The sequence below is a fragment of the Garra rufa genome, chromosome 10 (genome assembly GCF_049309525.1).
Source record: "Garra rufa chromosome 10, GarRuf1.0, whole genome shotgun sequence".
In the NCBI taxonomy this organism is placed as follows: domain Eukaryota; kingdom Metazoa; phylum Chordata; class Actinopteri; order Cypriniformes; family Cyprinidae; genus Garra; species Garra rufa.
The window spans coordinates 28,529,110-28,556,620 of NC_133370.1; the positions used below are offsets into that span (position 1 = coordinate 28,529,110).

The 27,511-nt window shown below is 35.4% G+C and overlaps 1 protein-coding gene across 2 annotated transcripts; it reads left to right on the top strand.

Annotated features, from left to right (window-relative positions):
- The first annotated feature begins 1,502 nt into the window (after window positions 1-1,502).
- Window positions 1,503-17,222, top strand: LOC141344727 (uncharacterized). 2 transcript variants are annotated; one of them, XM_073849622.1, is made up of 7 exons: window positions 1,503-1,859; window positions 1,930-2,074; window positions 2,184-2,282; window positions 2,375-2,519; window positions 2,683-2,828; window positions 5,227-5,366; window positions 16,982-17,222. In XM_073849622.1, exons 1-7 carry the CDS (start codon window positions 1,751-1,753, stop codon window positions 17,008-17,010), a joined length of 813 nt encoding a protein of 270 aa, XP_073705723.1. In that variant the 5' UTR covers window positions 1,503-1,750; the 3' UTR covers window positions 17,011-17,222. The 2 variants fall into 2 exon arrangements, with proteins under 2 accessions (XP_073705723.1, XP_073705722.1); XM_073849621.1 differs by lacking the exon at window positions 16,982-17,222 and adding an exon at window positions 5,514-7,213.
- The last annotated feature ends 10,289 nt before the right edge of the window (window positions 17,223-27,511 follow it).

Below are 27,511 nucleotides of genomic sequence, written 5' to 3' on the forward strand. Positions count from 1 at the left end.
TTTTCACACTGAGGGACTCAGTTCAAACACTCACTGATGCTTCAGAAGGAAAAACAATGCATTAAGAGCCAGAGGTGTAAACTTTTGAACAAAATAAAAATGTGTACATTTTTCTCTTTTTGCCCAAATATTATATATTTTTTCCATGTAGTACTGCCCTTTAGAAGGGAGCACCTTTTGGAGCATCTGTGAGCATTTGAACCTTCTGTAATATTGCAAATGAGTCCCTCAGTTGTCCTCAGTGCGAAAAGATTGATCTCAAATACCAAATAATTTGTTGGACCTGAATGATTTTTCTGAAGAACAGCAGGCAGTATAACAGTCAACTATCACAAAAATAACACTATGGATCATTCAGGTAACCACACAGTATTAAGAATCAAGTGTATGTAAACTTTTGAACGGGTTAATTTTTTATCAATTTAACTGTTATTTTCTCTTGTGGACTATGTAAACGTCTTTCATGAAATATCGTATTCAGGTCAGTACTAACAAAGTACCATGCATTTTGTATGATCCCTCTTATTTTGGTAAAATAATTAACATTTGTGATTCTAAACTTTTGACCTCAACTGTAATCTATTCATAGCCATTTTAACATGGTTAAATGATTATTTATCCTGTTAGACATCCATAAAGTAAAGCTTGGATCAGATCTATTTTATAAAGAGCAATACTTAAAATTGGAAAGAACAAATTTACCATCCAAAAATCCCTTTAGCAATGCACTTTAAAAGTTGTTTTGGAGTAAAGAACTTAACTATTTTTATAGTTGAAATCATTCAAATATTTACACCTTATTTTTCAATTCACATTAATATTTATAGCATTTTTAACATTCAAATCTATATAAACCATTATGTTACTGAAGCACAACAGTGGCGTCAGTTACTGACACAATATTAATGAAAGAACAAATGAAAATGGCATCTTCTCTCTTTTTTATTTTTAACTTAAGACTTAACACTCGTACATTCCTCATATATGACCCTGGACCACAAAACCAGTCATAAAGGTCAATTTTTTAAAAACTGAGAATTATACACCATCTGAAAGATAAATAAATCAGCTTCTTGGCCAATATTTGAATAACAACTACTTGAAAATTTGGAATCTGAGGTTGCAAAAAATCTTAATATTGAGAAAATTGCCTTTAAGGTTGTGCAAATTAAGTTCTTAGCAATGCATATTACTAATCAAAAATTAGCCTAAGTTTAGACATATTTACTGTAGGAAATTTATAAAATATCTTCACGGAACATGATCTTTACTTAATATCCTAATGATTTTTGGCATAAAATAAAAAATTTTAATTTGGACCCACACAATGTCTTTTTGGCTATAATTGCTAGAAATATACCCGTGCTACCTAAGACATATTTTTTGTCAAATTAATTTTAGTCAAGACAAACGCTGGTCGTGTTGTTGTCCAGCAGATGGCTCTCTTACACATCTCTTTCTCTTACACAACAGAGCATCTTTTGAAACATAAACAAGTTAGAGGACCCCACCTCTGTATGGTGACAGAAAACTGAAAAGTTATCAAAAAGTCTTGGATGTAAATCCGACGAAAGGAAGGACGATATTATTCTCTACGCAGAAACATTCCGTTTTTAATTAGCTTCTATTTGCACAGATTGTAACAGCGAACCTAGCTAACTTTGCTAACTTCACAACAAGCGCAATAGCAACAATACAAGAATTGTTATAGCGTACAAAAACGAAATAACATAATAGTTTGACTTAAAATATGTCTCTTTTAAGGGATAACAAAATCGTGCGAATTTCGCTCATTGTTCTCTCTCAAATTGCTTACATTGCAGCTTTGATTATCAACGCGCTCGCAGGACCTGGAAAAGGTATGTAACACGTTTATTTACATACAGATATATGATTAGTCATTTGACTAATTTCACGTTGGCTTTCAAGGTCCATTTCAGCATGGGACTGGAAATATATCAGACAGATATCGGACAGAGATCACTCCAGCTGGATGGACCTTCTCTATATGGGGTGTCATCTATTCCTGGCTCTTCCTGATGAACGCATATATTCTGACCTGGCTCTGTAGAGGGTACTTCAAACCATACACACTCCACTCATATCAACCCTTGGCTTGTTCACACTGTTTAAAAGCTATTTATTACAGTTTGACAGTCTTCGCCTGAATTATTGTCTGTCAGGTTGTACTCAAGTCCAGCAATCCTGCCCTCTGAATTCTTTCTCTCATGGATCATCAACATGATTCTGAACAGTACCTGGCTGGTCTTGTGGGATAGAGAGTAAGTTGTAGACAGCCAGAATGTTTTGTGGCATAATCATAGCTTTGGATGTCTTTCTCAAGAGGTCACAGAGTTTGTTTTTATTGATTCAGATTGATGATACCTGCACTGATTGTTCTTGCCCTGATTGCTTTCACCAACTACCTGATGATCTTCTTCTCCTGTATTGGTCTACGAGCTCATGGGTCTTGGCTTAAACGGCAACATCCAAAAGACCTGTTCTGCATCATAGTGTTGGTATGCATTTAACATAATGTTGGATTTGCTTTGACAAGAGGCAGAGTACTCATATGTGCATTATTTCAAATGTGAGGAATTTAAATGCACAGTATTGAGCCAAAAAAAAAAAGATAGTAATGCATTACAGATTTGAAATGACCATGCTGTATGTGTTCCTTAGGTTCAAAATGGCATTGCCACCTATGCAACATGGACAACCATCGCCACACTGCTCAACTTCATTATTGTGTTGGATCTGGCATCAGTTTCCCCAACAAATGCTGCTACAGCTGCTTTATGCGTACTTCTGTTGGAAGTAATTATATGGTAATCATAGTCATTTATTTTCTGCTACAAATATTGTGATATGGTTGACATGATGTACATTTTTTGAAAAGTAGGATTTTTGATGTTTTTTAAAGAAGCCTCTTCTGCCTACCAAGCATGCATTTATTTGATCCATAATACAGCAAAAGCAGTAATGTTGTGAAATATTTTTACTGTTTAAAAAAAAAAATCTGTGATCAAAGCTACATTTTAATACAAATTAATACTTTTATTTAGCAAGGATGCTTTAAATTTAACAAAAGTGACGATAAAGATGTGTAATGTTACTAAAGGTTTCTATTTCAGATAAATGCTGTTCTTCTGAACTTTCTATTCATCAAAGAAACCTGAAAAAATCCTACTCAGCTGTTTTCAACATAATAATAAGAGCAGCAAATCAAAATATTAGAATGATTTCTAACGGATAAAATTCTGATCAAATTCAGCTTTGAAATCACTGGAATAAATTACATTTTAAAATAAATTCAAATAGAAAACAGTTATTTTAAAATATTCAAAAATTTTACTTTTGGTGTACTTTGAATTAAATGAATGCAGGCTTGGTGAGCAGAAGAGACTTCTTTAAAAAAAAAAAAAAAACTTAAAATTCATACTGTTCAAAAACTTTTGACTGGTAGTGTATGTTTATCCAACAATACAGTTTATACATACAAAGATTTAAATACACACCTACTAATAAGCATGTTTTTAATTTCTACATTAAAATTAAGATTTCTATAATTAAGATTTTTGGGGGCAGATAAACCTGTTATGAAGACAAAAGTCTAATTAAATATTAAATTCTTAATGAAAAGACAAAACTATATTAAGGAGTTTGGACTTTAGTTTTTATTATTATTTCTAAGAAAACAAAACATGCAAAGGTTAAAAACATAAGACAGGAAATTATGTTTGTGATTGTTTCATGGCCAAGAAGCCTCCTAAAATATCAAAAAATTGAAACTTTTTATGACGGCGTAAAGTTAGTTGTCATCTCTCTAGAAAATTGATATTTATGACCTTGGACCACAAAACCAGTCTTAAGCAGCACGAGTATATTTGTAGCAATAGCCAAAAATACATGTCAAAGTTATTAATTTTTTCTTTTATGCCAAAAATCATTAGGATATTAAGTAAAGATCATGTTCCATGAAGATATTTTGTAGATCTCCTACAATAAAAATGTCAAACCCTAATTTTTGATTAGTAATATGCATTGCTAAGAACTTCATTTGGACAACTTTAAAGGCGATTTTCTCACTATTTAGATTTTTTTGCACCCTCAGATTCCAGATTTTTAAATAGTTGTATCTCGGCCAAATATTGTCCTATCCTAACAAACCGTTTGTCAATGGAAAGCTTATTGAGCCTTCAGATGATGTATAAATGGTTTTGTGGTCCAGGGTCACATTTATTAATGAAAAATACATAATATTTGTCTACAAACGTATGGTTAGGTTAATGATAATATATTATTTCTTTTTACATGATAGTTATTCTTGAAAATGGTGTAAAGTTATGAAGAACTTTGCATATGTTGTACTTTTAAATCTTTAGCTTAAAACAACATTTTTGTTTTATTTCTTTAATTTGTGATTGACTCATATTTAAAGGAGACCTTATATGCCTCTTTTTACAATATGTAAAATAAGTCTCCAGACTGTATCTTTGACATTTTAGCTTAAAATACCCCACAGATAATTGATTAAATCATTTTGAAAATGCTTATTTTAAGTAAAAAGCAGAAACATGAGCTGCTGACTTTACATCTTGTACCTCAGCTCGTACCTCTGACAAAAAACATCTGTTTGGGTTTCATTATAATGTCTATCATGCTGAAATCATGCGTTTTAAACCATATTAGTTTAAACTTCTGATATGAGGTTTTTTGAAAACGCGCACACATTTGAAGCATGCGCACAGAAAGCGGCTGTCGCACGACTTGTGAGTACTAAAATAAGTTGTCTTTCATGTCTTATTGCGCCTAAACTGTTAAGTACACACAAGTTTATGTAAAAACACACAAGCTACAAACACAGTCGGTTATGTCTGTGAAGGTAAATCGCATGAGAATCAATGTTTATATTAGATCTGTGTGGCAGCAGCGTAATATACAGTAAATAAATCAATAAATCCACTGTTCTCTTGTCTCCTCTGAGGCTGGGACTCTAAATAATGTTCTGTGCTTTGTTTTCATGCTTTGCTCAAACTTTCACCATGGCGTTAGTACTGGTACACCTTTGTTGCTTTTAATGTTTTCTGGGTTGGTAGATGCACCAGGGAACTGATTATAGCACTTAAACGGTCAGATTTTCATGATATGTGACCTTTAAGATATGACTAAAGATATTAGATCAGCATACAGTATCTAATCAAAACTTTTTATGTTTTTCTACAGGTTTACAGTTGAAAACTTTCTAATAGAGAAGCACGTCCGTTACATCCTCACCGTTTACCCTGTGATTATCTTTGCTCTAATTGGAAGCCTAAGCAAGCATTACGATGCAGCGGCACCTGGCCGGAACGCTATCTTTTCAGGTTAGTCAATGATAAACACATGCATGTCTTTTTGGTTAACCATAAATAAAGCATCCTTAAGTCACAAACTCATAAAACTCAAAGGCCCCACATAAAGATGTTACATATTAAGGCTGATTACAGTGTCATGTTTTTTATTTTCCATAGTGGTGCTGCTCGTGTTGGCCTGTATTGCGTTAGTGGCGCGCGTGGGGCTGGTGGTTTGGAGACACAGGACTCGGCCTCTTTTCCGTGAAGTCAGTCCTGAGGTCCTGATGTCGCCAAACAGCGCCACCGATAAATAACCATACATCATAAACACTCAACACTCATAAAAACTTCAAAGATGACGTGTCCTGAACGGTAACCCTTCCAGGTGTGCTGAACCTGCATGAATGTGTTTCAACTGGAACAGATGCTTTCAAAGTCTTGGAAAATATGGAAAATATGCATGAAACAGCATTCGGTAGCAATACTATATCTGTTCTGAGCTTGAGCCAAGCCATGTGTAAGATATTAATTGTGACTTGCATTATGTGCCATTTTGTTCTGTTTTATACACTGCTATTCTAAAGTTGAAACAAGACTCATGCACAGTCTGCATTTATTTAATCAAAAATACAGTAAAAACACTAATATTGTGAAACACTATTGCACTTTCAAATAACAGCTTTTTATTTGAATATATTTTACACTGTTTTTTAAAGGGTTAGGATCGGTAAGATTTTTAATGTTTTTAAAGAAGCATTTTCTGCTCATCAAGGCTGCATGTATAGGATTTAAAAATACAGGAAAACTGTAATATTGTGAAATAATATTGCAATTTACATTAGTGGTTTTCTATTTTAATATACTTTAAAATAGAATTTATTCCTGTGATGCAAAGCTGAATTTTCAGCATCATTACTCCAGTCTTCAGTGTCACATGATCCTTCAGAAATCCTTCTAATGTGCTGATTTAGTATTTTGGGAACAGTCGTCCTGTTTGATATTTTATTTGGAACCTGTGATACTTTTTTCAGGATGCTTTGATGAATAAAACTTAAAAAAAAACAGCATTTATTTAAAATAGAAATCTTTTGTAACAATATACATTATTGTTCAAATTCTGGGGTCAGTAAATCTTTTCTTTATTTGTTTGTTTGAAAGAAATCAATACTTTTATTCAAGGATGTGTAAAATTGATAAAAAAGTAATAGTAAAGACTTATATTGTTAGAAATGATTTCTATTTTGAATAAATGCTGTTCTTTTTAACTGAAAAAAGGATCACAGGTTCCAAAAAATTCTGTTGTTCCAACAGTGATAATAATTCAGCATATTAGAATGATTCCTGAAGGATTATATGACATTTAAGTAATGGCTGATGAAAATTCAGCTTTACGTCACAGAAATAAATTATATTTAAAAGTATATAAAAATAGAAAACTGTTATTTTAAATTGCAATAATATGTCATCATATTACTGTTTTTTTGTATTTTTGATCAGATATATGTAACTTTGATGAGCATAACAGACTTTAAAAAACATTAAAAATCTTACTGATCACAAATTTTGAACGACATGTATGTATACAGACCAAAAAGTAGTATATCAGTACCTTTTTACACATGTGTATGTATTAACATTAACGTTTAATATTTTAGCAAATGCTTTAATCCAAAACAAAGCACAAATAAGGAAGCAATTTCTTAAAATATCACAAGCAATATATCATACAAAAGACAACAATACTCACAATACCATATTTCAAGTGTAAATACAAAGAAAGTTTGTCATTTAAGCCTTTTTTAAGTTTGATATTTTTTAAATATATTACACTCATGTGAAGCTCATTTATTAATGTTTAATAAAATACTTGAAATGCACAGTGTCATTGTTAATGATCACAAAAAAAATGTAGCGCAGACGTTGCGTTGTTCGTGAGAAACAGCTCTTATGTATGTTTAGTGCAAGTGCTCTGGAAACCACCTTGGTGTTGATTGCAAGCTTCACAAACCATGGGTCTTTCAACAGTGATTACAGAGACATTCAGGGTTGCCACACAACATTTGTATATGGTGAATATACATGCTTTGATCACGGCTTGTCTTGTACATTTACTTTGGTGTGGATGTGAACTGAAGCATCTCGTCATGCATGTTGTTGCCCTTTGGAATGTGTGTGTCTCCTGGCAGCAGCTGCGGCAGGCTTGACCCTGTGTACTTTGGCTTGTTCACTACAGGATGAATTACTTATGAGAAACTAAAAGACAAATAAAGGACATTTTTTCCTCCCAGGAGATTAACATCCCCTCCATTTCAGACGACTCAGCCTGTGCTAGTATTAAAGTAGTATTTTAAGAATCTTTTCTTTGTAATGTTTAAATGATTATTTCATATTTTAGACTAATGAAATTCTGCTTTTGCAAGCGACAATGGTGTACCAGTTCTAACGCCATGGCGAAAGTCAAGCAAAGCATGCTAACTGTTCTGTTGTTGACTGCACAGAGCACTATTTAGAGTCCCAGCATCAGAGGAGACAAGAGAGCAGTGAATTTATTAATTTATTTACTGTATATTATGCCTCTGCCACTCAGATCTAATATAAACATGTGATTTCTTTCCTAGCTGTTTAACTTCACAGACATAACTATTTTTTTTATAACAGGTGTGTTTTTAACATAAACTTGTGTGTATTTGACATTTTAAGCGCAATAAGACATAAAAGAGAACTATTAGTTTGGTACTCACATGCCATGTGGCAGCTGCTTTCTGTGTGCGTGCATCGGATGTGTACGCTCAGAAAACCGTGTATCAAAAGTTTGAATTTGTATGGTTTAAATCACATGATTTCAATGTGATAGACATGATAATCAAAACCAAACAGATGTTTGTTTGTTTTTAGCAGAGAATTGGAGTATATGAAATTACGAGATAAAAAGTTTAAATTATGACTAAGTCATAATGAGATTAAAAAAAATCTAAATTATGACTTCAAAAGTGGTAATTATGAAATAAAAATATATGATGACTTACAAAGTCGAAATTGTGATGGACTTGAGTTATAATTACAAGATAAGTAAAAATGATGACATACTTAAGTCATAATTTTGAGGTGAAAGGTAAATGAGATTAAAAAAATCTAAATTATGACTAAAAGTCAAAATTATGATTTAAAAAGGCTTTATGACTTTAAAAGTAAATAAAAATTCGGAATTCTGACATACTTAAATCATTATTATGAGATAAAAAGTTAAAATTATGACTTTAAAGGTGCCATAGAATGCATTGATACAATATTTTAAATTGTTCTCTGATATCTACATATAAGGTATATGGCATAGGAAAGGGCAAAAATTCTCCAGAAACGGTTTTACAGGTCCATTTACAACCCTAGGATTTGTCCCTAGAATGAAATGGTCTGTTATTACCTTATTTGGAAGGTTCATGAATAATAATGATCAGCTCTGCTCTGATTGGCTGTTTCACAGAGCGGCTCGTTTCAGAAGCTCGCACATGGAGGAAAATATATATGTAATCACGTAGGGCTGGGCAATTTGGCTTAGAATCAAAATCTCGATTAATTGAACATTTTAACCCGATTACGATTAATGAACGATTATTTTATTTATTAATAAAATTATATTTAATTATATTTATATAATAATTATTTTTTTGCCCTCATAGTTCACTGACAAGTTTTGTACAGTAAATATGTTCACATATTACAAGCGAGAGATTTTTGGATGAAGGGTGCATTACTTGATTTTAAAATAATTGAAGGAAACACTATCTACGATCTATGATTATTAATTGAACATCAGTGTTGAACAACTGAAATTAAAGCAAGCATTGCTTAAAACGAAAAGTCACATTTTTCTTAAATTAGTGAAAATAAATAACTTGCACTATTGGAAACAAAATAAATAATTTTCAATGTTTTTCATATTAAAAGTAGAAAATAAGCAGTATCTCCTCTAAATAAAATTACCCTTGTATATCCTGTAAATACTTTTTACTGTATAAATACTGTTTAAGCTCTCCATCGATATGTCGGCGGAATAACGTAACGGAGCGCTTGTGTTTTTTAAAGGGAAAGTAATTGAAATAATCTTCCTGGAAAAATTTTAACGATTATAGGTTCTGAATGTCGATTTCGATTATTTTTCGATTAATCGCCCAGCCCTATAATCACGAAGTTTGAGCCGCTATTAATATGCAGTTCATTGAAACTGCCGTTTTGAATCCACAATCGTTTTACTTTCACTTTTGTGATTGTATGTGCTCTGTGTAACGTTATACTACAGCGGCAGTACTTACCACATAAGTTTAGATACTTGTTAGTATGTAAATCATTCACCATCATCAGCGCAGTCATCTCTCCGTTTATGTGGTAAGTGAAATCTTATGTACTGCAATGTAACAGGCTACCGCTAGCATTAAGCTAACCGTGTCCCTTCAGTGGCTCGCCTTATTCTATTAGAACGCCTTATTTGTTTTCCTTGCCTTTTTGAGTAAGTTACAGACACCAACCATCCCTGCACTTTACATCTCCTGCACAACCTGGAACACAACATTTATTTTCATGATCTGCCATTTTCACTATTGTCCTAGCTTTGTTTTTTTTTTCACAATAGCCTAGCCGCAGAACTACTGATGATTGGGCAATGCAAATGTTGGGGGCGTGACTATTAATAATCGTGACTCTTGCGTAATAGTCGCTGTTATGTTAGGATTAGTCTCAGCCTCAGACGTCACGCCCACAGAACGTTGGCTAAACGTCTGATGCATATGGTACGCTTAACTGGAAACACTTCAGGAATGTTGAAGTCGTCCTTTGATTAGTTGAATTTGACCGGATTTCCGGGAGACGCGAGTGTCGCGTTTATTTTCGGTCCGCCGGGAAACAAAGCGCAGACTGATTTACTCAGCGTTTTGCAAAAAGGTGCTTATGCAGACGCCATTGTTGTTATACACATATGCGACGTTCGCGAACAAATTACTGACTTACTGCTTGTTCTCCCTCTTCTTCGTTATCTTTCAATGCTGGTTATTTCAATGACTGACTTGTTGCATGCCAGTCTGTTGTTGTGGGGGCATTTCCACGCACAGAAACGTGTTGCTGAACGAAACGAACTGTGATTGGTTGTTTGATATGTCGATCAAACGGTCTTATGGGCAGGACTTGGCCAATGAAAGCTGCCATGAGCTGCCGTCAGTCTGAAGGTCTGGCTACGTGAGACTATGTTAGGATTGACCTATTTTTCAGTGGTCTTTTGCAAACAGCAGATTTATGTAAGAAGGAGGAAACAATGGTGTTTGAGACTCACGGTATGTCATGTCCATGTACAGAACTGTTATTATTCAACTATGCCAAGGTAAACACAGTTTTCCATTCTATGGCACCTTTAAAAGTTGAAATTACGAGACAAAAAGTCAAAATTATGACATACTTAAGTCTAAATTATGATATAAATTAGTCTTAATTATGAGATAAAAAGGTGAAATTATGACTTAGATTGAAATTGACTTAATGACTTTATAAACACATTGGTCAAAGGATAGTGGTCTAATGATAAATGGGACATTCTAAAACAAATGAAATTGGCTTAATAAAGCAAATGTGGCCAGAATATGAATGCAACACACAAAGTCTCGTAAATTGTGACTTAAGTATGACATAGTTTCAACTTTTTAAGGCATGAATTTTGATCTGAAAGTTCACAGACACATTCTGGAGGCACCTGAGACTAATATAATATCTTGTAAAAGGGGCATAATAGGTCACCTTTAAGTTAACCTAGGATCGGATGATGTCTCGTCGCTTTTGAACACTATCACTTGGGACTAAGATCTCTAGTGTTCCTGTAACCTGCCGCACAGCGGTAACCAGACAGACTCTAGACGATGCTTTTGAATATGCTTTAATCACAACCAGAAGGACCTCATATTAATCACAAGACAATCTCCACGACAAAAAGATTACAACACTTTATATAGCGCAAGTCCATTCTAAAGATGACATGATTGATTACATTTTTCTCTAAAAAAAACCCTCTGTTACTGGCAAAGCAAATTTAGATTTTGATTACTTCAGCTTGTTGCTCAAGTCGTGGGTTGGTGGTTATTAATATATTCAGACTAATGTATAGCCGCCTTGTCTATAATCATCTGTTCTTGCAACACGCTAACTAACTTTGGCTCAAGTGTTAAAGACATTTACTACTCAAATACAATACAAATGTTAAGACTGCAAAGAAAAAGAAATGTTATGATTAATTAAAAAATTTCTTTCAAAGGTGACAACACAAAAATATAGCATATTGAGTCTTCTCACATATTAAGACAGTTCCTTTAAGGGGTTACTTTCTTTAAGGGGTTACTTAGAGATGACATCTTGACCCACTTGAAACTCCTTGAAACAGATTTTTTTGTGACAGGTAAAAACGGTTATACAAGATCTTTGTATTTAGATATTATACAATGATATTATATTTCAGTATGACTTTAAAACAAAATATTAATTAGAGTGCAAAGTGTTTTAATCATAAATGCTGAGCAACATCAAGCTGTACCTATTCAAATTTACAGCAGATTGCCACACAAAAATATATATTTGAATATGGTGAATATAAAATTCACTCCATTACAAGGCATCAATTCTTTCATTGAACTGTCATTTTTGTAAGACAGCAAGTTTACATTAATAGTCTAATTACTGCTGCTGGCTTGCTCACATGTAAAGCCACGTTCTGTGCAGTTGACATAGTCCTTTTGTTGACACATGTCCCTTTTGAAATTGTCAACCCTTTCTTTCAAACATGCTTCCAAGTGATGAACCAAAAATATCAGTGCGATGTCGAAGACCCAGACACAGAACAAGAAATAGCGAGGCCATTCGCCAAAAGTGTCTTGAAAATCACACAAACACACAAATGAAAATATGTCAAGTATTGATTGATTTTGTACATTATGTACATGATTCAGATAACAACAAACCAAGGCACAAAAAGTATTAAATAAATGCATTTCCTACCACTCTCTTGTGCGGTCATATCTTCTCAAATTAAAAACTGAAATATTAAAATGATTTACATATAAAATTGCATGTGCTTGCAAAGTCACTCAAATTTGTTAAATTAAAAACTTAAAGAAAAATTTTACCTTAGCCTAAGTAGACTCAGTAGTACCAACCAGCATCATTCAGCACCAACACGCTCTTGTTTCATCCTAATTGTGGCTACGCATAGTCTGAAAATAGTGTTGAAAGGCATTTCCTCTTTGGTCAAGCTGAAATGTTGAGTTATAATTTCAAATTAGGAACTGAAAGTAAGATGTACTGCGGTATGGCCTCTGGAGATTCTTAGTTGTCATTGCAATGTGTAGATTTATTGTCAGTTGGATGTGTTGCACTATTACTCATAGTAAACAAAAAAAAAAAGATGTAAAAATACAATTAATACTGCTATTGCAATATTTACAGCATTTAAAAGTAAAAGTAAACCTGTTTGTTTCTAAGAAAATGGTTTCACACTGTAAAAAGTAGCACACAAGGGTGGGGGTGACACCTTCAACACAAGGCCTCATTTTCCTGCAGAAAGCAGTCAACAAATTGTTGCAACAGAGTAACACACTGAGCTGACTACAATATCACTATTGGAGAGTAACCACGTGTAGAAGCTGTAACTCGTGAAGGAGACTTCAGTACTTCAACAGTGCTTTAGGCCTTCTCCGTATACTATACTAATAATTTTTGTTTAAAAACACATCTTTTACTCTCAGCTTTGGCCTTCTGTGCACACTGAGATGGCATTTTGGTCAAGGAAAACTGCTTTTTGAAATAGCTCTCCAAAGAGGATAAATTAAAAAGCGCCATTTTTGTGTTGTAGTGTGGATTGTAAAAATGGAGGCATTTGAAAACTATGACACGTTTACTCATGTGACACATATTATTAGGGCTGCAACAACTAATCGATAAAATCAGTTATTATCGATAATGAAAATCATCGACAACGATTCTCATTATCAGTTAATCAGATCCACCTCCAGTGCACATACAATGAGGTCAATAAGTATTTGATCACCCTGTGATTTTGCAAGTTCAACAATTTTTTGTGAATTACTATGTCAAATAAGTATTTGATCACTTGATTATCAGCCAGATTTCTGACCCTCAAAGACCTGTTATTTTGCTTTTAAATAGTCCAGCTACACTCTGCTCATGATTCTGAATTAGTAGCACCTGTTTGAGGTCGTTAGCTGTCATAAAGACACCTGTGCACCCCACAATCAGCCAAAGTCTAAGTAGCAACATGGGCAAAACCAAAGAGCTGTCAAAAGACACGAGACAAAATTGTAGACCTTCACAAAGCTGGAAAGGGCTACGGGGCAGTTGCCAAGCAGTTGGAGCAATTGTCAGAAAATGGAAGAGGCTAATGATGACTGTGAATGTCCCTCGGACTGGGGCCCTACGGAAGATCTCTCCTCGTGGGGTATCAATGATGCTAAGACTGGTGAAGAATCAGCCCAGAACTACACGGGAGGAGCTGGTCAATGCAGTGAAGAGAGCTGGGACCATTGTTTCCAAGGCTACTATCAGTAATACACTAAGACGTCATGGTTTAAAATCTTGCATCGCACAGAAGGTTCCCCTGCTTAAGTCAGCCCATGTCCAGGCCCGTCTGAAGTTTGCCAGGGACCATCTGGATGATCCAGAGGAGTCATGGAAGAAAGTCCTGTGGTCAGATGAGACCAAAATAGAACTTTTTGGTCTTAACTCCATTCTCGTGTTTGGAGGAAGAAGAATGATGAGTATCATCCCAATAATACCATACCTACAGTGAAGCATGGGGCTGGAAGCATCATGCTCTGGGGGTGTTCTTCTGCACAGGGGACAGGACGACTGCACTGTATTAAGGAGAGGATGAACGGGGCCATGTATTGTGACATATTGGGCAAAAACCTCCTTCCCTCAGTCAGAGCATTAAAGATGGGTCGTGGCTGGGTCTTCCAACATGCTCAGCGACAGCCCCGAAACCTGACAGATCTAGAGAAGATCTGTATGGAGGAGTGGGCCAAAATCCCTCCTGCAGTGTGTGCAAACCTGGTGAAGAACTACAGGAACCGTTTGACCTCTGTAATTGTTAACAAAGGCTTCTGAACCAAATAGTAAATTTTTTTGACTCAAGTGATCAAATACTTATTTGACACAGTAATTCATAAATAAATTGTTAAAAAAAATCATACAATGTGATTCCCGGATTTGTATTTTTAGATTCTGTCTCTTACAGTGGAAATGCGCCTATGCTGAAAATTGTAGACCCCTCCATGATTTCTAAGTAAGAGAACTTGCAAAATCACAGGGTGATCAAATACTTATTGACCTCACTGTACAACTTCAGAGAGTCGTGTCAAATTACAACACTGAATGACGCATTTCTATGGACAAAATGCATCTAAAAATAGTGGAGGAAACAGAATGAGATGCTGTGGGAGAGTTACGTGATCCAAACCGCCCAAAACATGAGAATTCTTTATTTTAAACTTTAAGTTAATAGCGTAATGGCTTGCCCTGTGAGGCGCTTTGACAGATTCGTTTGCATCCTCAGCATGAAAATTTTCAGTTTATGGTCATATCCTTATCTGTAAATGTCACAAATTCACACAAGCATTTCCATTTTAGAAATGGCATAGACGTCCATTCTGACAGTCTGTGTTAAGTTTAAATCTTTACTGAATGAGCGTGTCAGACAGTCGGAACACAGAGAAGGAGACAATTCATGCTCAGCGCAAAAACATTCATTGTGCTGAAATATATGTCGTTGAATGTTAAATTTAGGTTTGAAACAACATGTAGTGCACATATTTATGGCGAGTAGGAACTGTAAAGGGATAACAGCGTGTAATTATCTGATATATAAATATCAGACGCTTCATAGCCGCCTTTTACATAAATATTTGAAAAATATATGAATTTGAGCAAAGTGAACGCTTGTTCCTGCAGAACATTCCTCTCACCTGTTGGTTAACACTGAGTCTTTATTCGTCTTTATTACCTGTATTAGGCTATTCTTTTCATTTTTAATGTAGAGAACTTTGTTCACTTTAAACAGTGCTTAACAAATTTACTAAAACAAATTTATGTAAGGTGTTTAACAAATTATGTAAGGTTTGTGCCACTGCTGCTCAAAACTAACAGTATTGGTGATTACCAAAATCACTTTTTAGCTTTCTGTATTGGTTAGTCCTCCAGTATGCATAAGATCTTTAATAACAGGCTATTTCTAATGCTATAATTATTGCGGTTATCTATTAAAAAAATAGTCAAGCGCTTTATAGTGTTTTTCTTTAGATATTTGTCTTTTCTCTTTATTACGACTGGTGGTCTAATAAATTAAGCACTTTTTTCATAACATTCAGTTGGCACGTTTGTTTGAAGGACATTTTTGTCAAAAATTTTTTTTTGGATTTTTAAAGCCAATTAATCGATTAATTAAAAAAAAAAAAAAAAAAAAAAAAACGACCAACTAATCAATAATCAAAATAATCGTTATTGGCAGCCCTACTATTATACCAATAGATATCTATATTTATATCAGTATTGTGCTTGTTATGTCCTATTTACTTTCACACTATTGCTACAGATGTGTTACTTTGCATACTTTTCATATCACAGACTTGCAAAGATGACTGAAAACGTGATTGGTGTTTGCGGCAAAACATGAGGGCTGTTGCGTTTTAGATCTGACATACAATCGGGAGTGAGTGTGACCTGGATGCGTCAGTAAATGGTGAGATTTTTTTCTAAATAAAATGATCCTGCCAGAAGAATTGCATTAGAAATTTTTGGAAAACACTAGTGTGGAAATGAAAATGATTAATGTAGATGTGGCCTCAGACACACATAATCTCTTCAAAATTTTCTCCTGTGTCCACCACCTCTTTAACAGCTGATGATTTTGCCACATACTTCACAGATAAAAACTAGAACAATCAGTCAGTTCTCACCACACAAAGGAACTCAAACCAACCACATCCACTCCTAAAATTTCCCTCTTCACCTTCTGTTCCTTCACTGAGGCAGAAGTATCGAAATTTCTCTCCAGCCTTCCTACAACATGCCCTCTAGACCCAATTCCCTCACACCTTCTCCAAGCTATTTCTCCTACACTCTCACCAACATTCACACACATCATCAACACATCTGTTCTCACAGGTATTTTCCCCACAACATTCAAGCAGGCGCGGGTAACCCCACTACTCAAAAAACCTACCTTAAGCACTTTACTTAGCAACCTGATCTCATGACAAAAACGTACCTGTGGGAACTTTTTCGCAAGACGTGAAATACGTAGGTTTCATGACATATTCGATGTAAAATATACACTGAGTGGCGCTAAAAGATTGTTTGTTTGTTTTTCCCCTGGAACAGACAAAGTTACATATGGTACGTTTTATGTGACATTGGTTTTGTACGTGTCACTGAAGTTCTGACTTGAAATGTCTGTTGAGTGGCGCTATAACTGTAATTCTCTGTGAGGTTTTAAATGATTCCATCTGCACTAGACCGAAACCTACTTGAGAGTTTGAACAAAAGCGAATATGACGTAAAAAGGCTTGTTTTTCGATCTTCATCATTATTTATGTTTTTCACAGGACTCGTACCCAAGGATTCCGCATTTTAAGTCCAGTTCTGTGCCGGCTAAGCTACCAAGCAAGCTTGTAACATTCAGAAAGGATGTTACTCTCTTAAAGGGAGTGCTCCTATTCTCAGTTTGTTTACTGTATAAAAGACACCTGTCCACAGAAGCAATCAGTCAGATTCCAAACTCTCCACCATGACCAATACCAAAGAGCTGTCCAAATATTTCAGGGACAAGATTGTAGACCTACACAAGGCAAGAATGGGCTACAAGACCATCACCAAGCAGCTTGGTGAGAAGGTGACAACAGTTGGTGCGATCAGTTGGTGAGAACAGTGAGGAATCAACCCAGAACTACACAGGAGGATCTTGTCAATGATCTCAAGGCAGCTGGGACCATAGTCACCAAGAAAACAAGTGGAAACACACTACGCCATGAAGAACTGAAATCCTGCAGCGCCTGCAAGGTCCCTCAAAATCGAGCTCTTTGGCATCAACTTAACTTACCTTGTTTGGAGGAGGAGGAATGCTGTCTATGACCCCAAGAACACCATCCCCATTGTCAAACATGGAGGTGGAAACATTATGCTTTGGGGTGTTTTTCTGCTAAGGAGACAGTACAACTGCACCGCATCAAAGGGACAATGGAGGGGGCCATACTGTCAAATCTTAGGTGAGAACCTCAGCCAGGGCATTGAAAATGGGTCGTAGATGGGTATTTCAGCATGACAATGACCCAAAACACATGGCCAAGGCAACAAAGGAGTGGCACAAGAAGAAGCACATTAAGGTCCTGGAGTGGCCTAGCCAGTCTCCTGACCTTAATCCCATAGAAAATCTATGGAGGGAGCTGAAGGTTTGAGTTGCCAGACGTCAGCCTCAAAACAATAACTTGGAGAAGATCTGCCAAGAAGAGTGGGACAAAATACCTCCTGAGATGTGTGCAAACCTGGTGGCTAACTACAAGACACATCTGACCTCTGACATTTGTGATACACTAAGTCATGTTTTGCGAAGTGGTCAAATAATTATTTCACTCATTTTCAAATGCATTTTTCTGGATTTTTTTTAGTTATTGTTGATATTCTGTCTCTCACTGTTAAAATAAACTGACCATTAAAATTATAGACTGATCATTTCTTTATCCGTGTGCAAACGTACAAAATCAGCAGGGAATCAAATAAGTTTTTCTTCACTGCATAATCAGAACTGTGTACGAAACAATTACAAGTGCTCGCTGTTTTACCGCCTCTAGTGTTCATTTATTTTGGAAACTGCAGTGATGTGTATTTGCTGGTACGTATTTCGCTTCTTGCAAAAAATGAGATCAGGTAGATTATAGATAGCTACAGACCTGTCTTTCTCCTTCCATTCATACCAAAGACACTCAAACGAGTTCAAGTATCATTATTTCTTTCACAGAATAACCAATTGGACTCTAACCTGTCAGATTCAGAAGTAGACATTCAACTGAGACTGCACTAGTCACTGAAGCCTTGCGGACTGCAAATAACCAGTTCTCATTCTGCTGGATCCTCCTGTCCACCCTCTCATCACTGGGCATCACATGAATTCCACTTTGCATGGTTTAAATCTTATCTCACAGGTAGGTCTTTCAGGGTGGCCTGGGAGGGGAGGTATCCAAAGCACATCTACTGGTCACATGTTCCTCAGGGATTAGTTCTTGGACCCTCTCCATATACACTACATCACTGGGGCCCATCATACAAGCACATGGTTTCTCCTACTATTGGCATGGATGAAAGAACATTACCTATGGTTCAACCTGGCAAAGACTTTTTGTCATGGCTGAATATAACACCACAGATGGATAAGAGAATCTAAAGCAAGAGTATTTCAGTTTGGTCTTTTTTTATCATTCACATATTGAGAAAAACTATTAAAAGGGCTCTATTGGACCAGCTGACAGAGCATCACGTCTAAATATAATAATCTGTTTGATGAAAGAACATCAGGACAATCCCCTTATCAGCACGTCAACCATCTGAAAAGCTGTTTTGCAATCCATACAAACAAATGATCTGTTTTCATGTTCACCATGTTGCGTCATTGTATTTCCCATTAACGTAAAAGCCTCCACATGCATAGTATCACGGATGATTCTAGTTTCAATCAATATAATCAATTTGTCCAAGGTTTTTAACATTCAGGCAGTAATACACTTAAATAAGGAACAGCTGCAGATGCAGTGTCTGGCTCAGCGTAGTGAAAATACCAGTATTTTTTCTTATGAATCGTTAAATCATTTTAATCAGTTGGGTGTGCAAAAGTTGGATGTGGTCTGTTTTTTTGAGACAGGTTGTGAATTTTCCCAAAATACACTGGCACATGATTCCTTACGCAGGCTGCAACTTGTGCAGAGTCTTTGGTATTCAAACAGCAGGTTTAACGCTTGGTATTTGTTTGTCTAATCAACCCTCAGCCAAACACACAAATCTCTCCATTACAATAAAAATGCTCAATATGTAATCCATCATAAATCTTCACACGCTGTTTATGTGCAAAAACAGAATCAGATAGAGTATTAAGAATTACCTGTAGCTAATACGACTTTAGCAGCAGTGCTAGTGCAGCACTGTTTGCTCCCTCTCAAGGACAAAAAAGCCATAGACTATTACCATCATCCACCATCGCTTCTGGTTCCTTCCAGGTAAGGGGCTTTAATGTGCAAACTGATCTCTAACCAGATTTCATGCTGACTTGCTAGAGGGTAAATTGAGTCAACAGGTCCACCTTTGTGTCTGTCTGTGACCCTATTACATTTGGAGAATTGATTTGACCAAACGCTTATGAATCACTACCCCCTTTTCTGCCCAAAGCATCAACCCTCTATGATTTAATTAGCTTTTATTCCTGCACCTCTGTGATTTAACCTTGCCTGGTGGGTATTTTTATTGGAGACACAGCTGAATAAAGTATATGCCATATATATGAACTCCAGGTTTATACCTATGAGAGTACACATTTTTTGGTGACTGATTATCCTTTAAAATAATATTATAGACTTAATTTATATGGCATTATATAGCTTTAAATATTTTCCTATGCTAATTTTGAATGAGATATTGTACCTGCAAGAATTTGTAGCACTCAGTCTTAAAAGAAGAAAATAATAATCTCTAGGTTTGCACTTACTTCACAGATGAGTGGCCATATTGGAGATACTTAGATGTAAACAACAGCATTGACTGCATGGTAAATTTACTACTGCATACGTAGTTCTGCTAATTTATGCTGTCTAAACCATGGAAAAAATGTGTGGAAGCTGTTAAATCATATAGAAAAGGACTTAGTAAACAGAAAAGGGCGCAATATTTTAGGTGGTTAAAAAGATACTATCAGTATTAATTAAGATATTAGCCTAATATTTCACCTACCTGACTGGAAATGATCAGAACAAACATTAATGTTGTCAAGATTGTTGCCCTGGAAATCCTGGTTCAGTTTGGCCAACCACAAACGCCTTTTGTTCCTTAGTTTGCACTCTTTTACTTGGTTTGTTATAACTTTTGGCAGTCTATAGTACTCCAAATGTTTTCCCCAACACACCCCAAAACAATAATTGAGAATAACTGACCATTTTCAGCAGGAGTAATCAGCTAAATTTGTGAGTTTGGATCAGTGGCATTGTTTACAGTGTCGCTGTTTGCTGACGTGTCGTGAAAACATTCTATAGTGTTGTCTCAAGCTAATGAAGCAGATATTAGGTCTCTTTAGAATTTTGCACATACCCTGATATAGCTGTAACCAAAAGACTCAGTTAATAATCCACTTAAGTAAGAAAAACATAGTCATTGTTCCCATGTTTATTTTTGGGTGTGACTGAAAAAACTAAGTTATTTCCATTTCAACTTATGACAATGATAAAGTAACTAGTTTATACAACAGTTCAGGACAGCATGAGTGTAAAAGTACATAAGAAACAACAATGGTGTCCATCACGGATTCAAATCGCAGTTTGACAGTTTAACAGCTGAGCCCAAGCTTTCATTGTTAACTAAGGAACGTTGAGTTGCTTCATTAAAAGCTTACTGTATTACTGTAAAAGCTCACTATATTATGTAGAGTATTATTAGAGAGAGATGCAGTGAGCGAGTGTGATTACCTGCATCTGATACAGCATTCATTCTTCAGCTTAATCTCATATTCAAAATAAAACATTAGTTTGAATGTCCGCTGAGGAAAGCGATATCTTTGTTGTTCTATCTTTTCATCTGTCATCTGTATTTGTTGGCTGCATCTTACACGGTGTTGTTTAAAGTAAAAATAAATTCCTTGTTTACCGCATTTCAGTCTCTTTCAATATAAAAGTCTCTTGTCACCATCTAATGGCAGAATAATGGAACTAAAATTACCATCACAAATGTGAAATACTATTATTACAAACAGCAATTATTTATATTAAACAATATTCATTAAATAATAATAATATATAACAAACAACAACAGCCATCTTAAAAGGGTTAATCCACCCCAAAATGAATTTCATGATGAATCACTTACCCCCATGTCGTTTCAAACCCGTAAAAACTATGTTTGTCTTCGAAATACAATTTAAGATATTTTGGTTGAAAACCGAGAGCTTTGTAACTGTCCCATTGACTGCAAGTAAATAACACTGTCCAGGCCCAGAAAAGTTTAAAAGACGTCATCTCTACCCTCGTCAAAATAGTCCATCTGCCATCAGTGGTTCAACCATAATTTTACAAAGCTACGAGAATACTTTTTGTACACAAAGAAAACAAAAATAACGTCTTTATTTAACAATTTGTCACCTCAGCGTCACCATAGCGTCATTTTGGAGAGTATCTACTGGACGCAAAAAGCGTATGTTGTTCTCTGTCAGCCACAACACAAGGATACATTTTCTACATTTATTTATGCTTTGATTCGAACAAAAACACCGTATCCGCGTGACGCAGCTGACAGAGAACAGTGTACGCTGTTTACGTCCAGGGAATACTCTCCAAAATGGCTCTACAGTGGTGCAGAAGAGACAAATTGTTGAATAAAGCTGTTATTTTTGTTTTCTTTGCGTACAAAAAGTATTCTTGTGTATAGCTTTGTAAAATTATGGTTGCGCCACTGATGGCAGATGGACTATTTTGACTATTCTGGAACAAATAATAGATTAGTGAGACCAAAGACTGCCTGTTAGATGTTCCTAAAACAAGTTATATCTCATGTTTAACCACTATCAGAGCCAGTGGCAAATTCCAGAAGATCTGGCCGAAGTAAGGCAGTTCTTGGTGGGTTCATGAGCACTGAGCAGCCGCTGATGCCCTGGAGCTCACATCTCCAAAACCACGGAAGCAAATTTTCAAATAGACGTTTTTTTGTTGTTGTTGTTGTTTTTTGTTAATAAACAAACTGTATATTTGAAGTCTAAACACGTACATTATCAGCTAAAAAACTCTTAAAACTACATTCTGTGACAAAGTTCAAAAACTTTATTATAGTGGATTTGGGCATCCGCCATAAGATTCGCTGTGGAAAATATCGCAAGCGGAGGGATACAAACGGTGAAATTGTTGGAGTTCCTAAATCACCTGAATATGACACACCTCTCAGCCAATCAGATTCGAGGACCAGAAAGAACTGTTGTGTCATTTAGCTATTCCTAAACACCTCTTGAATCACACTGCAGAATTACTCTTTGTTGTTTCAAACAAATGCCACTATTTTTGTTATTAAATATCAACTGTAGAGAAAATTACATTGGGGGACTTGAGTATTAATATTACTGTTATTATTGCAGCGTTTGACATTGTCTAAGTCGATTGTTTTGCACGTTGTTCTGGCCACTACTTTTTCACAGTATGTAAAATCACAGGACATGACAAGTAATTCTCAAAGTTTAAACATTGTCGCCTCTAAGAGGTGTGTGATATATGAGACTGCTTGTTGATAGTAAGAGCTTGTTTTAAAGCAGACCGGCCTTGAGGGGGTGGTGCAGAGTTCCTCCATTTGAACAGGATGTGGGCTGAAGGAGGATAGAGTCCAGAAGATAGTGATAGATGAAGCATGAGATAAGAAGTGTTATATTCATTCTCCACCACAAAGTCACGGCCAAAACCAAAGATGGTTTCAGCTCATTCATTCCACATGTGAAGGCATATTTATTCTTTAGACTGGCAGCACTGAAAGACTCCTGTGAATATATGATAGATACAGTAACTTTTATCTAAAGATTCTAAAGGATTCGTGTTTGTAAAGGTCAGACTTGTAATGCAAAGGGACACAATAAGTTTGTGACACATTGATCAGGGAAGCTGATAACACACAGTAGCTGAGTAATTTAGATAGACTGTAAAATGAAGACTCAGAATTGAGAAAGAGAAACTTTAAGTAGATTGTAAGAACACTTTTAAGGTGACACATGGCGCTATATTACATTTCAGCTGTTTTATTCGACGGTTAGTAGGATTTTATGGCATTCCGCAGGTCAGAGTTCTGTGACTCATCCAAATGAAACACAACAAAACACCAGGATACCATTTCACAAGAGTTAAAAGAACATTCAACAAAAACCAGTATGCTATGACACAAACGTTAAATGAACCAATGATGTTTTTGCTTCTTTCATGTCTATATATATTTGTATTCACAGATCTTTGGCCAGTATAATGCTGGAGTGTAATGCGTGGTAAGTTAATTGTCTGTTTCACACCTTTCATTTAAGCCACTAAATATCAATAGACAAACAACAGAAATGGAGCATAAATTGTTGACTTCTGTCTTTTTCCAGTTTTCCAATTCTTCACTTGCAGTATTATTGTTACAGTAATGATGAAATGTGCAATTTTGTGTGTTGGCACAGCATGTCATAAAGTCAATGCATCTCTGTAGTAAATGGTTTGACCAATACATCTGAAGAAATGTAGTGCATATAGGCCATTCTACAGAACTGGTGCAAACTGCTGTCCCACAACCAAAAAACACATTTAAAAAACATTTAGGTGTTCAAATCTTAGATGTTTACTAAGATCCCTTTATTATCTATTGAAACACACAATAATATGTGAAGTATCAGTAACATTAATATATATAAAATCATTATTTAGTGTACCTGCAATTGGGAGGTGGCTGTCCCAATCCCTAACCCCAACCCCTACAGTCGTGGCCAAAAGTTTTGAGAATTACATAAATATTGGAAATTGGAAAAGTTGCTACTTAAGTTTTTATAATAGCAATTTGCATATACTCCAGAATGTTATGAAGAGTGATCAGATGAATTGCATAGTCCTTCTTTGCCATGAAAATTAACTTAATCCCGAAAAAAAACTTTCCACTGCATTGTTAAGAAGGCTTCAGGGCGTCCAAGAAAGTCCAGCAAGCGCCAGGATCGTCTCCTAAAGAGGATTCATCTGCGGGATCGGAGTGCCACCAGTGCAGAGCTTGCTCAGGAGTGGCAGCAGGCAGGTGTGAGCGCATCTGCACGCACAGTGAGGCCAAGACTTTTGGAAGATGGCCTGGTGTCAAGAAGGGCAGCAAAGAAGCCACTTCTCTCCAAAAAAAACATCAGGGACAGATTGATCTTCTGCAAAAGGTATGGCGAATGGACTGCTGAGGACTGGGGCAAAGTCATATTCTCAGATGAAGCCTCTTTCCGATTGTTTGGGGCATCTGGAAAAAGGCTTGTCCGGAGAAGAAAAGGTGAGCGCTACTATCAGTCCTGTGTCATGCCAACAGTAAAGCATCCTGAGACCATTCATGTGTGGGGTTGCTTCTCATCCAAGGGAGTGGGCTCACTCACAATTTTGCCCAAAAACCCAGCCATGAATAAAGAATGGTACCAAAACACCCTCCAACAGCAACTTCTTCCAACAATCCAACAACAGTTTGGTGAAGAACAATGCATTTTCCAGCACGATGGAGCACCGTGCCATAAGGCAAAAGTGATAACTAAGTGGCTCGGGGACCAAAACGTTGATATTTTGGGTCCATGGCCTGGAAACTCCCCAGATCTTAAAACTTGTGGTCAATCCTCAAGAGGCGGGTGGACAAACAAAAACCCACTAGTTCTGACAAACTCCAAGAAGTGATTATGAAAGAATGGGTTGCTATCAGTCAGGATTTGGCCCAGAAGTTGATTGAGAGCATGCCCAGTCGAATTGCAGAGGTCCTGAAAAAGAAGGGCCAACACTGCAAATACTGACTCTTTGCATAAATGTCATGTAATTGTCCATAAAAGCCTTTGAAACGTATGAAGTGCTTGTAATTATATTTCAGTACATCACAGAAACAACTGAAACAAAGAGCTAAAAGCAGTTGAGCAGCAAACTTTGTGAAAACTAATATTTGTGTCATTCTCAAAACTTTTGGCCACAACTGTACATTTCAACTTATGAAAATGATATTGAAATATTATTCCATTGTTGTTTTTAAAAATATATTTTTGACATTTATGATCAGGAAATATTTATGTGTCACTCTCTCTCATAGCTACAAGGTGTGAATAGATAGGCTCATTTTGAGGTAAATGTGTTCAAAAGTAAAATAAAAAAAAATCTGTGTGTAACTTCAAAGAAGTACTGAACAATTTTTTATAACTAAATGCTTTTTGGGGAATTATTCTACAGCATTTAGTTTTTATATGTGTAGAGCTGTTCAGAACTGTGCTAGCTAACCATATGCTGGTTAGCACCTTTGAGTAAGTGTCATACGTGTCTAAAATTACTAATGTTTCGGTAGTAACAACCTTGTTTTTCCCCCCCATAAAATTGTCACTAACGTATACTGTAATTTATTTTTTTAGTTGTTTCAACTTAAAAAAAGTAAGTGTTCGTGCTGTCTTAAAATGTTATTTTGTGAACTTAAATTGTGAAGTTGTCTTAACTAAGAATAAAGCTGATAGGACTTTATAAAACAAGTGCAATTAACTAAGTTTAGTGAACTCAAATTATGATGTTGTCTTAACTAAGACTAAAGCTGACAGGACTTTATAAAACAAGTGCAATTAACTAAGTTTAGTGAACTTAAATTGTGAAGTTGTCTTAACTAAGAATAAAGTTGAACAGACAAGTGCAATGAACAATATCAGTTTAACATTTAAAATAAGAAGTTGGCTTTACTTATAATTTGAGTCTTAAACCTTTTAAAAACATTTTTTTTAAAATTCCACAAAAAGTTAAATTAATTAACAATGATACTGTATGAAGCATACAGTGATGTACTGCATAAAAATGCATAAAATACAGGGTAATGTACTGCATTAACAACAATGCTGTATAAAATATACAGTAATGTACTGCATGAACAATGAACTGAATGAAGCATACAGTGATGTACTGCAGCCACGACAAAACATGTCATCATTGTTTCGGTGATGACAAAAGGGAACACATAATCCTTTATTTGGGGGAAATAAACAACATTTTAGTACCGTTATAAAAAATGTTTAGTATTTTAGTATGTTAGTAGTGTTTTAGTATGTGGGTTAAAATTCTAAAATGTGATGTGGTTGCTACCAAAACATTACTGTCACTACCGAAAATGTGCTGTCACGACCGAAACATGGATGTTTTGTCAAAAATAAAGTATAGCCTACTGAATTATCAGCTAAGATGTTATGATAGTGTTTGGTTCAATGTGTATTCAAACTAATGAATCCTTAAGTTTGAAATCAGTATGGTCAACATTTTTCCTTTTACAAAGAAAAATTGGATTCAAAATACAAAATACAACAAATCTCATAAATCACACTTAAAATATTTGTAAAATTGTAATTGTTATTGATTTACCTCTGAAAACTTAAAAAAAAATAGAATATATATATATATTTACAAGGAAAATCTTAATAGGTGAATATAAACCTTCTTATTAAATTATGTACACATTTGGGGAGAGCACAAATATTCCAAACCTTTCTGAAAATAAAATATAAGAATTAACTACACAATTACTAGAAATATGTACCTTGGATATTATACAATTGGCATACATACAAAATTTGTGTAACAAAACATTTCCAACTCTGACTTTGAACCAATTCTGTAGAATGGCCCATATATATTTAAAATATGTGAGGGTGTATGAAGATGAACATCAGTTCTTTAGGGGATGTTCACCATTTTACATACATTTACTTGGGAATGTTATTATCTACAGACTGCAGTCAGTGAGTCACTTGTTCTTCTGGCAGGTTCTTTTGAAAATAAATTAATGTGTAAGACCTCCATACTGTGGGTTGGATAATATTAAACTTTCCCCATTATACTTTCAAAATGATTGATTTTATGCTGCAAGCACATATGCATTAACATATCCGCTTCTGATTAACTCCAGTTCAATACAGTTCTCCATAAATGAAAGATATTCCCATGAAAGCATTTACATTTATTAAAAATTCCCGAGGCACTTCCAAAAGTCAGATACAGTTGTGATTATTGGCAACTTGAGAAGGCAAGAACTCAAATATTTTATTGGCGAGTTAGTTTACGTTATTGCCGAACATGACATATGTCAGAATATTAACGTTACATAACACACCGTTTAACTACAGACGATAATTTAAGAGAAC

What these genes read in the sequence shown, in the direction of transcription:
- LOC141344727 (XM_073849621.1), top strand. Translation starts at nt 1,751, where the DNA reads ATGTCTCTTTTAAGGGATAACAAAATCGTGCGAATTTCGCTCATTGTT. An exon ending in CTGGTCTTGTGGGATAGAGA is followed by an intron (nt 2,283 to 2,374) that starts GTAAGTTGTAGA and finishes TTATTGATTCAG; the next exon opens with ATTGATGATACCTGCACTGA. An exon ending in CCGGAACGCTATCTTTTCAG is followed by an intron (nt 5,367 to 5,513) that starts GTTAGTCAATGA and finishes TATTTTCCATAG; the next exon opens with TGGTGCTGCTCGTGTTGGCC.